The following is a 15,669-nucleotide window of genomic DNA, read 5'->3' as shown; positions in this document are numbered from 1 at the left end:
CTATCAAACTATTTTACTGAACTGGAAAAAATGGTTCAACGTGACATTAAAATATGCAAATCATTAGTATCCCGCTATTCCACTATGATCCTTGCTGCTCAGAGTAAGGGTGGAAACTCTGAACAATTCATATGAGCCATGATGGCTCAGTGGAGGTGAACCGGCTTCGAATCCCAGCATCGGCTGGTCGATACGGACTCCGCTTCCGGCTTGCACCGACCACAGTACTTTCGTAAAATATCCTCTGTGGTAGGCGGATCATGGGTTAGGGTGTCCTCTTAGTCAGGCTAACTGTGGGAGGTTTTCGTGGTTTTCCACGCCATGTAACTCAAACGCGGGTTGTAATTCAATTAAAAAGCCCTCCGCAAAGGCTAACATCTCCCAATACTTGATCCAGGAGTTCCCTTGTCTTCCAGATTAGGTTCAAAATTACAAGGCTACGGAGTTGAACATTAGCAGTCGTAAACGCAAAAAATTAGGTCGGTTGTTCAGCGACTGTTACGAAGCAATTCATATAGAGAGAGAAAAATTTTGAAAATTATATTCTAAGTTGCTTAATATAACGATATCTTTACTATATCTCTATATCGATATCTTACTTACTATATCTTTTTTACAATTTTGCAGTGGAACAGAAATGTTGACAAATGGATTCACGTACTTGATTTTGATAATTTCCCACTCTCATTTGCAACTCATAAACCAAGTAAGGAAATATATGCTCAGATTATCATACCTGCTGTCATTAGTGCCCACAGTAGTATTAAAAAAAATTTTTAACATAATCCATTTTAAGTCTTTCTTTTCTTATATTTTAATGGTAAAATGTATCAAGTGTTTGATTACCTTTTTTGTTTAATTTCACGAACCTACTTTTAATTTGAATTTCTCTAGAGCTTATCCTCATGTAAGAGCACGCATGAATTTCTTTCCCGAACAGTTATGATGAGTTTGTTAACTGAACAATTAAATTTATAAATTAATTGTAGTGCATTCTTAAATTAATTTGTATAAAGCGAATCTTACAGCCAGCTGTGAGTCTTGAGGTCAAAGAGGTTAATGATCCGCAATATTGCGACCGGCAACCTGATTTTGAAAATAGTGCACTAGGGTCTTAAGCCACCCCTGTGGATTGAACCTCAGTCACAATGACAGCTTAGTACCTTAACCGCTATTAATTGTTCTTCATTATTTGTTCAATTAATTTGCAAAAAGTGGAATGTTTCTGGATACCCCATTGTGACTCAGGGGGACAAGCCGGTAAAGGGTCCAAAATTTCGTGACTAATGGCTGTAAAGCTAGCCTTAGCCACAACGGTTTCAATAATTCACTCTGAAGATCAAACTCTGATCCTTCTCAACGACAAGTACCTTAAGTCACCTTAGTCACATGCAGTACCTTAGTCACTGAGCCATTATGGAAATTATTTTGTAATTAGAAAATGTTTTAGTGAATTCAATGGTAAAATTTTCAGGTAAACTCTTTTTTAATAATTTTTCAATTCATTTTACCACTTCTAATATTAATGTAATAATATTATTGTAAATTTATTTACACAGAAGAGTAGATAAAATTTAATTTTCATGAATGTTTCTGTGTTATATATTTGAATATAAAATATCGATAAATATTTCATTTACAATATTATATATGCATGAATAATTATGCATGTAAATAGTTTTTGAACATGGAAAGTTCTATTCAAAAATACACATGATATTGAAATAAATATTCAGCTTTTTGTTTATTATACAGAATGAAAGATATGAACTAAACTTCTGTCGAACAACTTAAATATAATTAAAGTTAAAATAAAAGACGAATGAAGTTCATTATAAAATAGTTGCAATTACGAATAAAAAAAAGTCTTTAATAAATAATTTATGAAATAATATTTTTAATTAATTTTACTGGAAAAAAAGTTAATATTCAAATTTTGGAAATAGTCTGTTTTGTCAAAGAAACAACTACCATAATTTTAATTGGTGCTATATAAAACTTTTTTACTTCTAAATATATGAAGATAGTAATCATTTTTCGGGTTCTTAAAAATAGACTCCCATTTTCAAAACTCCACCAACATTTGTGGAATTGTATAAAAGTTTTATTGTTATTAAATTATTTTATTATTATTATTCATTGCGCAATGTGGCCTGTATTTTCATAAGTATGTTATTGGTCTCGGAAAGAGAAACTGGCTGATAATTAATTGTTTAACTAATTGATAATTAAACCATATGGCTGATAATTAATTTTTGCGAGAGAACTATTTTTAATATCGCTGGTTCTTTCTTTAAAATAAAGCTCCAAAAATTACGCAACGTGCACATTTTGTGAATTTTTTTTTTGCACACATTTAATTCACGTTATTACCTTGATTTACGAACATTTTATTCATTGATATACATCAAGATTTTATTTACATGCATTTCAATAATATTTTTAAATTAACATTTCGAATTTATAGAATGTATTCACTGAACTAAAATTTCATTAGTCGGAGACAACTGTTTAATGTTCAAATTTATTTTAAACTCGTAAAATATCTAATATCCAAAGAAATAGTTTAGCAAATTAAAAAAAGCCTATTAATATCGAGTAGTTAAAAACAAAAATTTATAAGCAACGTCCTGTAACATGAGTAGCATAATAGTGGCATAACTGGAATTTTCATGAAATATCATTTACTCACAATTGCAAATATGTATGGTTGTAGATTAACAGATTGATCAATAAATATGCTTGGATTCCAAAATAAAATGAAGGCGGAGAAATGAACACAATAATGTTTATTTCACAAGAGAGAAAAATAATACAACAAAAATATCAGAAAGAATAAATCTTTGCCACAGCGCCATCTATGAATATTAATTTAAATCATAAATCTTAGCCATTATTTAATTGTAAAATGAAAGAATCTCCGACAAAAAAGACACACTCTTTTTTTTTAAGCTACGATCTTCGGTGATGCTAAAAAAAAAGAGTGTGTTCTCTTTTTCTAAAAATGATTAAGCAATATTAGATCTAGAAATATAGCTATAAATTATTAATCTGCATAAGTTAAGCACATTTTTAAAAACAAATATTTGTGTTTGCCTATATGAACAAGGTGTTTCAAACTTCTGGCTTTTTGAAATTATTTATTTATTTTAATTTATTTATTTTAATTTATTTTTTTTAGACATTTGTTAAAACTTTTAACATTTTCAAAATATTCAAATCGGACTTTTTTCATAAATTACCAATTACGATTCTACACAAAATTATGAAAAAACATTTTATTAAATATTTTCCGCGCATGCGCTGCATAAAAGAATTATTTTAAGTACTCACATCTTGCTCAAATTTAAATGAATTTTATTAATACTTAAAAAAAAATTGAATTTTACTCAATATTTCTGCAGTTATAGTTGCAAGTCGAAGTAATTAGTTTTTTTTAAATAAAAGTTCATAAACCTAACTTAAAAATTTATGGAGATGTTTTAATATCTTCATGAATATTTAAGCTAGGTTTACAAAATTTTGTAGAGGTATTGCATGTAATAATCAAAGTAATTGATTTAAGGTACAGGTTTATCGCTATGTTTCTTGAAAATGCTAAAAAAAAAAGCATTTATTTTTCATTTGCAATTTATTACCGGTCCCTCAAACATCTAAAATCTTTAAACTTAACTTAATTGTGTATGAGAATGCGCATGAACTAAACATTTCTTAAGTTTTAAAATAATTCTCTAAGTGTTTCTTGAGAAATCAGAAAGAAATTGACTGAGTATAGAAGTGTTTTCATCATTTTGTCCAACCTTTCTATATTATAAACGAGGTTAACATTAATCCATAAATGAAATTTTGAAAAAAAGTTCTAAATAAACTACTACTGTTTAAAATAATCTTTTATTTTTTTATAGCTCTTGAAGTTGTGAGTAAAATGGTTTCTATGTACGAAAAAAATTATCCGGAATATCTAAAGTTCGCAATGATAATAAATGGTATGTAATCAATTGATTTTAATTCCTGAATATATGATACTTTTCTATTCTGCCAAGTCAGCAGTGTACATATCAAAAAGAAATGGTTTCTAGTAGAACACCAAAGTCAAGCATCTCTGTCTGCGGTAAGCAGGTCGGTGACTACTTTGATCAGCCTGCATATGGACCGAGGGTATGCTGTATCGGTCCTCGTTTAGACTGTTCTACCGTAAAGTGCTAGACTTCGCACGCTGGTAGTCAGGCTACCAAATCAGTGAAACCATCCCCTCTGCAGAGGATTATAATTGCGATGGCTTGTCTTCGGATCATCCACAGGGATGTTTCCCAGACCATCGCCAATAGCCCAATGTGCAGCTCTAGTGCGACGTTAATGACATACTTACCTTTCCTCCGTCTCAAATCACCAAAGCGAAATCACCGGGCCTAAGTAAATCAACTTGTTTTTTACGTTTATTTATTTATTTAATTAATTTTTTATACTTCAACTGTATTTTAAATTAAAGAAACAAATAAATAAAAATAGATTAATTTATTTGTGTTGGCAAAATCGAAGAGTACCGAATATTGTTTTAGAAGTCCTAAATTTTTTATTCTAAACTATTGGCGAAATAGTTTAGAGTTCTACAGTCTTCTTTTTTTCCACTCTTAACTATTTTTCTAAATTGAGGAAATGTTCGGACTGCTCTAAACTGCAGATAATTTTTTTTTTATCTAACCGTCGTTGAACAGCCGAGCCGTTGAACAGTCAGTCGATTTTAGGTTTACGACTACTAATGTTCAACTCCGTCGCTTTGTAATTTTGAACCCATTCTAGAAGACAAGGGAACTCCTGAATCAAGTATTGGGAGAAGTAGGATTTCGTGGAGAACTTTTTGATGGAACTAACCCAAATTTGAGTTAAATGGAGAGGGAAACCACGAAAACATCCTACGGTTAGCCTGGCTACAAGGGGACTCTACACATGATCCGTCTACATTGAGAATATTTGGTGTCAGTACTGTGATTGGTGCGAGCCAGGGACGGATTTCGTACTGACCAGCCATCGCTGGAATTCGAACCCTATTCACCTTAGTGGAAGGCGAACGCTCTATTCAATGAGCCACCCTTCAAGTTTGTAGCATCCACATTGAATCAACCTGAAAGCTTAAGCTTTATTTATTCTGTTTTCCTTTATGTTAAAAAAAGTACGACTAACTGGTAATGTTATGATGATGGGAATAAGTTACTGTACTACTGGTTAAAAGACAAAAGAGTGAATGGGTATTTCAAAGTAAATAACTTAAAAAAATTCAATTGAAAATCACCATTTGTTTTTTAACCCTTCAATGGTTGAGACCCTGGGTTAAACTATGCATGCATTTTCCTGCTGAGGACTATATTCCTCTTCAATAATATTGTAAAACCTATTTTTGGATGTGCTAAAGTCTGAAAGTTCGAAAAAAATCGCGACTTACGCTCAGAGGGTTAACAAGTAACGAAATAAAGTTTTTCATTTAAAATGTTATTAGTTTTAAAAATAATTCTTATTCTTCGCTATTTATGCCACATTTTGTGAATTTTGAGAGTTAGCGTTTTTAAAAAATGTAATTTTTAAAGGATTCTTGCTTCTTTTTCAGCTTCATGGTACTTCCAGATTGCATTCAACTTCGTTAAGCCTTTAATCACTGGACAAACCTTAAATAAAGTTAAAATATATGGTAAAGGTAAGAAGAATGAACCATTTTCTTTGATAAACATATGGATATATTATACCCTAATAATTCAGTTAAATTTAATAAATAAAGCAAAAATAACTGCTAAGCCACTTTCCATTCCGTAACATGATGATTCTTAAAAGCTTTTAAAAATATATATAAATATATATTTGAAGTTATGATTCTCTAAAAGCATTATTATATTATATTTGAAGTGATAAAAAAGTACCATCNAAACTATGCATGCATTTTCCTGCTGAGGACTATATTCCTCTTCAATAATATTGTAAAACCTATTTTTGGATGTGCTAAAGTCTGAAAGTTCGAAAAAAATCGCGACTTACGCTCAGAGGGTTAACAAGTAACGAAATAAAGTTTTTCATTTAAAATTTTATTAGCTTTAAAAATAATTCTTATTCTTTGCTATTTATGTCACATTTTGTGAATTTTGAGAGTTAGCGTTTTTAAAAAATGTAATTTTTAAAGGATTCTTGCTTCTTTTTCAGCTTCATGGTACTTCCAGATTGCATTCAACTTTGTGAAACCTTTAATCACTGGACAAACCTTAAATAAAGTTAAAATATATGGTAAAGGTAAGAAGAATGAACCATTTTCCTTGATAAACATATGGATATATTATACCCTAATAATTCAGTTAAATTTAATAAATAAAGCAAAAATAACTGCTAAGCCACTTTCCATTCCGTAACATGATGATTCTTAAAAGCTTTTAAAAATATATATAAATATATATTTGAAGTTATGATTCTCTAAAAGCATTATTATATTATATTTGAAGTGATAAAAAAGTACCATCATATTTAAACGAGATTGCACATTTTATAGGACCTAGAGAGAGAGAAGTTTATAGTTTGTCTACGGTAAGAACTCCCCCCGTCACGAAGTCTGAAACCGTCTGCTGCTATGGATACAAGAATAGTGCATTTCAGGGAGGCTAGCTTCTTTTAACTCTAAGGCTAATATAATAGACAGACGAAAAAGATTCCCTTTCTCTCGCCAAACTGCCTTGAAATAGTTATACCTCTTTACCACATTCACCTCCACTGGTTCAGATGAATAGTTAGGGGAGCTCTTACTTTAGACAAACTGTACATGATCAAAGTTATGTAGGAAAAATTAAAAGTTAATCTTAAAAATGTTTTCTTTTTGAACAATATTAATAAAGTGATCAATTTTCCTATTCTAATAATAATTTCAAGTCATAATATTTTGTTTGCTAAAAGCATTATTAGCAACTAAGTCCCCTGCGTTTATTTAGGTTAATATTAACCATGTCATTAAATGTTCTTGGCATGTTTTAGATTATTCGAACAAGGAGATTTTGTTCCACCGGTTCTCTATGTTAGAGTTAACTAAATTTTTTGTTCGAGTTAACTTGTGTTATTTTTCAGATGGAATGTCAAGTTGTGGAAAAGGAGCATTTCAGACAACTACCTTCTTTTTTGGTTTTAATCATATGGTTCTAAGGTCTCAGAAGCAACACGTTACACGTATGGTGGCTCGTCTCTACGTATGGCGATGGCAACATAGCTCAAAAACCCTCCAGTTTTTGAGCTATGGTTCTTTCACATGGCGAGTGCATAAATGGAAAATTTGACCTAAAAGGCAAATTTTGAGACTAAGGCCAGTTTAGGTCAATAAAAAGATTTTACAAGAAAATTCGCGTTTAGCACAAGAAAACTGTGGTAGACAAAGACGCACAAACTTTTAAAAATTTGGGGGGAGGGGAGGTTGGACTAACGCAATACATGTATAAGTTTATTGAAAATCCCTGAATCTTTGTAAATTGTCGACATTATTTTTTAGGTTTATTTCAATTAAAATTGTAGGCTCCGTTGTCAGTAAGCTTAACCGAGACCGGCAATTTGCAAACAGCTGTATATTCAAATAAGCTTACAACGTATATACAATGTTTTTTTTCTCATAGATGGTTGGCAGGAAGATCTGCAGAAAATTATGGATGTTAATGAATTACCAGCTTTTCTAGGAGGCAATAAAACAGATCCTGATGGTGATCCTATGTGCAGAACATTCGTAAGTTCATTCAATTTTTGATCTGTAGAACATTATTTATTTCAGAGATAATTTTATTCATTTTAATTTATTTATTTCAGAGAAATGTTGCACTTTCACATAGCATTCTGTTCGTTCACGAAATTCAGAAAATTGTACGCAGCTGCTGCGCAGTTACTAGAAAGCAATCTCTGCTTTTTACACAACTTCCGCAGAAAGCGTGTACATGAACGTGCTGTTCACCAACTTAGTTAGAGTGCAAAATTTCTATGGTGTCTAATAGCGGAGCGTCTAATAGCTAATTTACGGAGTTGTACACAAAAGATTAACAATTATGTTAATTCTAAAAGCTTTTCAGCGTATGAAGCTAGCGACGATAGGGCAGTACACACAGGCCCAGGAATCCAAAGGAAATTTGTGAACGGTTCGGTTCAAAATATATTATTTTGAATAAAATAGGCTGGTTAAAGTTAAAGTAATCGGATTTAGGGTATTGAGATCCTGGAAACTGGCTACTTTCAATGAATAAAATTATTATTTCGAACAAAATGTAACACGTTTGGGACAGAGAGGAACTGAAATGTGCCCCTGCGTCCATCCTATTTATGCACATATATTATCGTCTGACCCATAGTTGGGTTTACGACTACTAATGTTCAACTTCGTAGCCTTGTAATTTTGAATCCAATCCAGCCGACAAGGAAACACCTGGATCAAGTATTGGAAGAAATCTGCCTTTGTATAGGACTTTTTGATGGAACTAAAACACATTTGATTTGCATGGAGAGGAAAACCACGAAATCCTCCCAAGGTTAGCCTGATGACTACAGGACTCTAATCCATGATCCGTCTATCACTAAGAATATTTTTACGTCGGCACTATGGTTGGGGAGAGCCAGGTGTGGAATTCGTATCGACCAGTCATCGTTGGGATTCGAACCCGGTTCGCCTCATTGGAAGGCGAAAGCTCTACCCCCTGAGCCTCCACGGTTAGACATATGGTTATTTTATTTTATAACCGTCGTTAAAATTCAATAAACTGCATAATTGTTTTCTATTGAACAGCCATTTCTTTTATTTCAGTTTTTTTAATATTAAGTTAATAGACATTATTGAAAAATATGTTGTCATACATCTTGAGACTGATTGAATTAATAATAAATTTATTAAATAGATATAAAAAAAGCAATTAAAATGGAGCTTTTGAAATGTGAAAACGAAATCAAGAAAATGCTAAATACACCTTTTCCACTTTACACATATAGTGATGCCGAGTCCTATAAGTGGCTCTGGGGAATGACAGCTCGCCTCCCAATGAGGTGGCACGGCCCGCGAAGCCTTTTTTTGTGACCCGCGAACTAAAATATATTACAAACTAAGGTAAACAACGTTTAAGAGCACAAAAATATTTATAATTATTTATATTTATATTTATAAATAGAAATATAAATATAAATGTAAATATTTTTGTGTTCTTAAACGTGGTTTACCTTAGTAGTTTGTATTTTAGCACGAAGGTCGTCCACTTGTGTATTTAAAATATATTAGTTGTCACTTTTTTTGCGAGAAATTTTCGTAAAAAATCTATATGGGCTTAAAATACTTTTCTCATTAATAAAAACATAATTTCTTCGCTTCTGTGAAATTTAACATACAAACGGTGCAAAAAAATTTATTTCTCAGTTTTTGCATCCAATAAAATATTTATTCAAATACAAAAATAATTGTGTATGTTGCTCTTTTCATTGTTTTTTATATAGTATTTTGTGAATATAATTAACACTTGCGTATCAGAAATTTTCTCGAAGAAATTCTCCGATTTAACTTTTTGAAACCACTCATTTTGGACGAAACTATTTACTCTCACATTTGCAAATTTTAAATTTGGCATGTAAATACCTATTCTCTGATGGTTGCAGCAGACAAACCAAATGTTTCTCACTAAATATTTTGTATGCTACTATGTAAGTTTTAATACCAACCTTTTTAAAGTTTTATATCATAACAATTAGATATCTGTAGCACATTAATTGTTTAATACATAGATGCACATTAAAGTTATTGTAACCCGAATTTTTATTATTTATTTAAGATTTATAAAAATATTATTAATAACAATTAAATATTTTAAAAAATCTAAACTTCTTATTTTAATTTGTAATTCAATACCTTTGTTTTGTACAAATTGCTAAAAATCTGACAGTAATATTTAATGTTCCTACAAACATAAGAGTCCTACATAAATTTTTGATAAAGTTGTGGCCCGCCATTTGATATGTGTTTTTAATTGTGACCCCCGGCCTAATGTAAGTTGGAAACCCCTGGTTAATATGTTCGGTTTCTACCGACCACAATGCTGACGTAAAATATCCTCAGTGGTAGACGGATCATGCGTTAGAGTACTCTTGCCGCCTTACCAACGGTGGGAGGTTTTCGTGGTTTTCCTCTCCATGTAACATAAATGTAGGTTAGTTCGATTAAAAAGTCCATCTCTAAGGCAAACTTTTGTTCAAAACTTGATCCAGAATTTTCTTTGTCTTTTGGATTGGGTTCAAAATTACACGACTGCGGAGTTGAACATTGATAGTCGTAAACTCATAATTGGGGCGGGTGTTCAACGATGGTTATTAAATAAATTATAGATTAAGCTGGTTGAGGTCATTATTTCGTTGAATTTGTCAAAATGTAACTTCTCAAATGTCAAACATTTTTGAAAACAAATTAGTATTTTAATTTCCTTTGTTTTCGTGTGTAAATCAATTTGAGATAAAAATGTTTTTCCCTTCTTGCATTAATTAAGTTTTATTTATTTATTTATTTTGCCTCGTGAAAAAAAGTGCACTTGTATTGGCAAGATTCCGCACTTAAATTTATTATATTAACGTAAAAATATATTTATTTATTTATTTTCTTTACAAAAGCAATAAATAAATAAATAATAAATGAGTAATTAAAAAAACAAATCAAGAGCCAGCTTAAGTAACAGTTTTAATTAAAACCAAAAGTTAGTTTCTGCTGACACTTTTTTAACTCAAAATAAGACGAAAAAGAGAAGTTTTTAAAAAAAGAAATAAGGAAATCTCAAAATAGAACTTTCAAGGACGAGATTTCATTAAATTATCAGAATCCTTTTTTTTCGTTGGATTGTTTAGGTTATTATCTATCGCTTTAAAAATCTAGACTAAAAATGAGTGATAAACTTTTTGATTCACTGACATAGTTTACACGCTTTATTTACTTTTTTGTAAATATAGCATTTTTTCCTTATAAATCAGATAACAGAACAAAAGAAGATTGACAGTATCTTTACCTATATTTTTTTTTCGAACTTCTTGATATGTACAGCATAAACAACGTAATTTTAAAGAATCGTTTATCAATTTGCCACCAATCATTTGCAAGTAATTTGCAGCCCTGTTTTAGATTTTTTTTTTTAATATTTTCTCGTGAAATATTTAAAAATTATTGTTGGAAATATGATATTTAAAAAAAGAAATAGAACGGAAAGATGTTAGAGAAATTGTGTTCTTCACATATACAGGGTGATAAAAATTTTTTAACGAAATGAAAAAGCAAAGATAGCATGTAAAAAGAGTAAAAATCACATTGGAACATGGAATCGCAAATGCTACCAGGAGCCGCTAGAGGGAGCTTCAAATTAGTAATAATATTACAGTAGATAATAAACTAAAATCGTATGGCATCAATTAATTTTTACTGTATTTGTACACGTGACAACAAATACTACAGTCGAGGATGCTCGCTCAAAACTTAAGCCTTAGTTCGATAAAATTAGTACCAATCATGTTTAGGGACTTAAGACTAGAGACTCCACGTTCGAGTGACCACCAAACCGGAGCATCTGCTCCTGCATCCCAGAGATCAAGATCAAGAAAACTGAGATGGGCACAGTAGGCTTTGACCCTCTATGGGCTGTCGCGCCACTGAGTTTAGGTTTGCAATTTTTGTATGCACATGTCAAACCAGCTCCCCGCTACGTTTTTTGATCGAGAGTTGTACAGTGAGCGAAAGAAAAAACGGACCATCCTGAATTACTTTTGATCTAGAATCGAATCTTCACATTCAAGGAACCAATCTTAATAGTTCGAGAGAATGATCTCAAATATGCTAATTAATTAGTGCAAAGGATATTTTAAGTGACGAAATCAGGCACAAAAACATACATTCGCCGAATAAACATACTTTTTTTCCCACTTTACTTTTTTTAGATTTTTGGCCCCAAATCGGCGAGGACGGCCTTCCATAGCTTGGACCAGTTAGTATTAGTTTTTACTTTTTGCGTATTTCACCATGAATCAAAAACTTTTCGAGCTAATTTAAAAAAATTGTCACGCTAAAATAAAATTCATATGTCCGAAGATAATTCCATGCAAAATATAACTTTTGATAAATATTTGATATTTTTTATTATTATTTAATGAAAGTCAAATGAATTTTGAAATGTAAGGTGTACAATTTTTCACATCATTTTGAAGGACGTAATTTTGCTTGGCAAAATACGAAATCTGGACGAAATGCGTATAATAGTACCTGAGAAATCGAACTTTGAAAAAGTTATATTTTTAAAATTTTATTTCTCAAGAACAATTCGATCGAGTTCTCTCCAATTTTGTATTTTGCCATTCAAAATGGCATTAGTTAAAATGGTGCAAAAATTGTCTACATTACAATTTAAAAGCTTTTCTGCTATTATTAGATACAGCAATAAAAGAATAATAAATATTTACTAAAAGTTATATTTTGCATGGAATAATTTTTGGATAAACGAATTTTGTAATAATATGCAAAACATTTTTCAATTCGCGTAAAAGGTTCTTGAGATGTGCTGAAATACTCCAAAAAGTAAAATTAGCATTAAGGAATTAAATTTTGGACCATTCTCTTGAATAAACTAGAGGAATCATATTTTCCAAATTTCGACAATCCCCTTAATTTTGAGGGTCAAAAATCCAAATCCGTCGAAGCAAGGCATGTTTATTTAGATGAAGTAAGTTTTTGTGTCTGATACCGTAACTTGAAATATCGTCTGCACTAATTAATTAACATATTTGAAGTCACCCCATCGAACCTTAAAGATTGAGTCCTAGTACGGGAAATTCCAATCAATAAATCAAAAGTTATTCAGGGTGGTCTTTTTATTTTTTTGAGCACTGTACCTCATATTTCACTATGTCACCCTTTAAACCAGTGGTCCCCAACCTTTTTGTACCTAAGAGCAAATACCAGAATATCAGTCGAATGGCGGGCACCATTTATTTTTTCAAGATAAATTTATAGTTGGTAGACATAGGTAATAATACACACTACATATAGTGCACAAAAATTAAATTTCAAAAATTAATTTAACATATGAACACAATTAATAATTTTGTGTAAAAAAAATTATTACTAAATTGCTTTCAAAACATACGAAGTATAAAAATTATTTATAAAATACAATGGCATGTGGTGTTTGTCATGGCATTTCGTTGGCCAGCGCTACATAATCGGGAGAATATGATACTCTTTTTAAGAATGGAATTTAGTCCTTCAAATATATTCCAGAATTTCTCATGTGATATAATAGTTTTGAGGATAATGTCATCCAATGGAGATCCAAAATTTCTATATCCAATTCTTCTCGCTTTACTTGAAGAAATTCTGAAATGTATGTTGCTATTACGGTTACGTTTATTTGGTTGGTAAAAGGATTAACAAAAAAGTTATCAAAGGCTCGATGATATTAAATTGCTGAAAGCGCTTTTTAAATTGATCTTTAAGCAATTGGAGGTTGATGACAAATGTCGATTTCACTGTCACCTATCAATTTTTTCATGTTTGGAAAATGCACAAGAGACTTCATTTTCAAATGTGATATCCACAAAACTAGCTTAGCTCTGAACGAGTTAACAGCCTCCATCATTTTTGCTTTATGTTTGTCCTTTCCCTGCAGCTCCAAGTTTAAATAATTTAGTTTTTTCTTTATGTCCGTTATGAAAGACCAATCTTTGGATGACTTCAGTATGTATTTGGAAAACTGAAATATTTTATAGTTGAGCAGCGGGCGCACCTAGATCGATCGACGGGCGCCATGATGCCCGCCGGCATAGGGTTGGGGACCCCTGTTTTAAACCATCACTCGTTTTCTATAGTATGTTAATGGGATAATATATTAAAAACTCCTTCCCTATTGTCTGAGCCTGCCCTAAAACTATCAGATCTTCTTTAATTTAAAAGAAATATTTAGCCAGAAGACGATTCAGCCTAGACAACAAGGGAATGCAAGGATATGGCGGAGATTTTGTATGCTGTAAGGGCAGAGACATAGTTAAGGTGTACAAAATTTATTCAACTGAAATCGCGATTTAGTAAGAAAATAGAAGTGAAACTTTTTAAATCATATAATAGATGAAAAAAGAAACTTTTTTTGTCCCTATAAAGGTAGGCAAGCACCTTATTTAGTCCCGCTAGAGCTGCACAATGGGATATTCTCGATGATTTGGAATGCATTCCTAAGGAAGATCCGAAGATATGCCATCGAAATTTTGATCTTCTGCAGAGACGATGGCTCACCTGTCTTGTGAGCTCGATGACCTGGCGCGAAATCAAGCACTTTACAATAGAACAGATTACGTGATGGCACAGGGGATAGAGCCATACGTAAGTTCTCTTGTCTTCTGAATTTGGATCAAAATTACAAGGCGACTGAGTTGGACATTGGTTGACGTAAGCCCAGAATCGTGTCGGTTGTTCAACGACAGCTATAAAATTAAAAACTATAAAAATAAAACAGTTTACAATATCGCTCACCCTTGATTCTTACGCAGGCAGATCAAAGTGGCCACCCAACAGCTTACTGACAGCAGTCAGTGATGTTTGACTTCGCTGTTCTATTGGGAATAGTGTCTTTATGATCACTCATCTGCGAGACTATTCTAAAAAAGTGTACCTTATTTATTTTGAATTGATTTAACTATATAAGGAAATTAAATCAAATCGAAGAGATAAAGAGACAATGTGATATATGGAATATAGCATTAATAAACCGCCATCCATCTTCAAATTCTAAAGATTTGCATATTAAAATGTTTTTTGTTGTTGTTTTTATAGTTTTAATTGTCTATAATCATAATTGATATAGTTTTAATTGTATATAATCATAAATGATAATAATAAAAACAGAGCTAAATTGTTAATTTTTTTGCAGATAAATCATGGCGGTGTCGTTCCAGAATGCCTTTATGCTCTAAACCGCAGAGTTTCTTTATCTGGTCAACCAAAAGTGAAAAAAATTTCTATTAATAGGCTTTCAAAAGTTCAGATTGAACTTCATGTATTATATCCTGGAGCTGAAATTGAATGGGAATTCGAAACTAAAGGAAAGGATATTGGTTTTGTACTATTGTATAAGGAAAGCAAATATTCCAGCAAGGAGCCCATAGAGGTTTTTCCGAGGCAAAGAGTGGACACAAGCATTGCTTCTGAGAGTGGTGTATTCAAAACTGAAAAGGCAGGAAACTGTAAGCATTAATAATAATTACTCTTAAATACTTGTAAACGTAAAATCACTTTTAACTCATTCTAATAGACAAGGCTAACATCTGATTTTTTTTTAATGATAACAAATAACATTCTTGTTTACACTTGATCAATCATTATGAATAAGAAGAAGGGTTTTGTTTCGAATATATAATAGATAATACTTAATATTAAAAGTAGGTTTTATAAATTAAATTATTCTTCCATGCAAAGTGTCTCATATGTGTTACGACTAATTTTAAGAGAATTTAAATGCGCTTAATAAGAATTGAAAGTTGTACAGCAACCCTTTACTACAAGTGTCATTTTACGCCACTGGGTGGTGCTCTACATTCCACTACTGCAACGCACCTAGCAACAACGCTTGACTAGCCCTGAATTCTTAATTAAAGCCCTGATTTATTTTGTTTCGGTAG

The 15,669-nt window shown here is 31.6% G+C and overlaps 1 protein-coding gene across 1 annotated transcript in view; it reads left to right on the top strand.

The window, feature by feature from the left end:
- Window positions 1–15,234, top strand: part of LOC107442899 (SEC14-like protein 4) — a gene marked incomplete at both ends in the record, with an annotated part of 52,039 nt that extends 36,805 nt beyond the window's left edge. The window contains 1 exon segment of the mRNA XM_071183095.1: window positions 14,922–15,234. Within this exon segment, the coding sequence (XP_071039196.1) occupies window positions 14,922–15,234 (313 nt within the window).
- Window positions 15,235–15,669: the final 435 nt, after the last annotated feature.

This window comes from Parasteatoda tepidariorum, chromosome 7 (assembly GCF_043381705.1).
Source record: "Parasteatoda tepidariorum isolate YZ-2023 chromosome 7, CAS_Ptep_4.0, whole genome shotgun sequence".
In the NCBI taxonomy this organism is placed as follows: domain Eukaryota; kingdom Metazoa; phylum Arthropoda; class Arachnida; order Araneae; family Theridiidae; genus Parasteatoda; species Parasteatoda tepidariorum.
The sequence above is the reverse complement of the archived record's forward strand: the minus strand, read 5'-3'. Positions and strand labels throughout refer to the sequence as shown.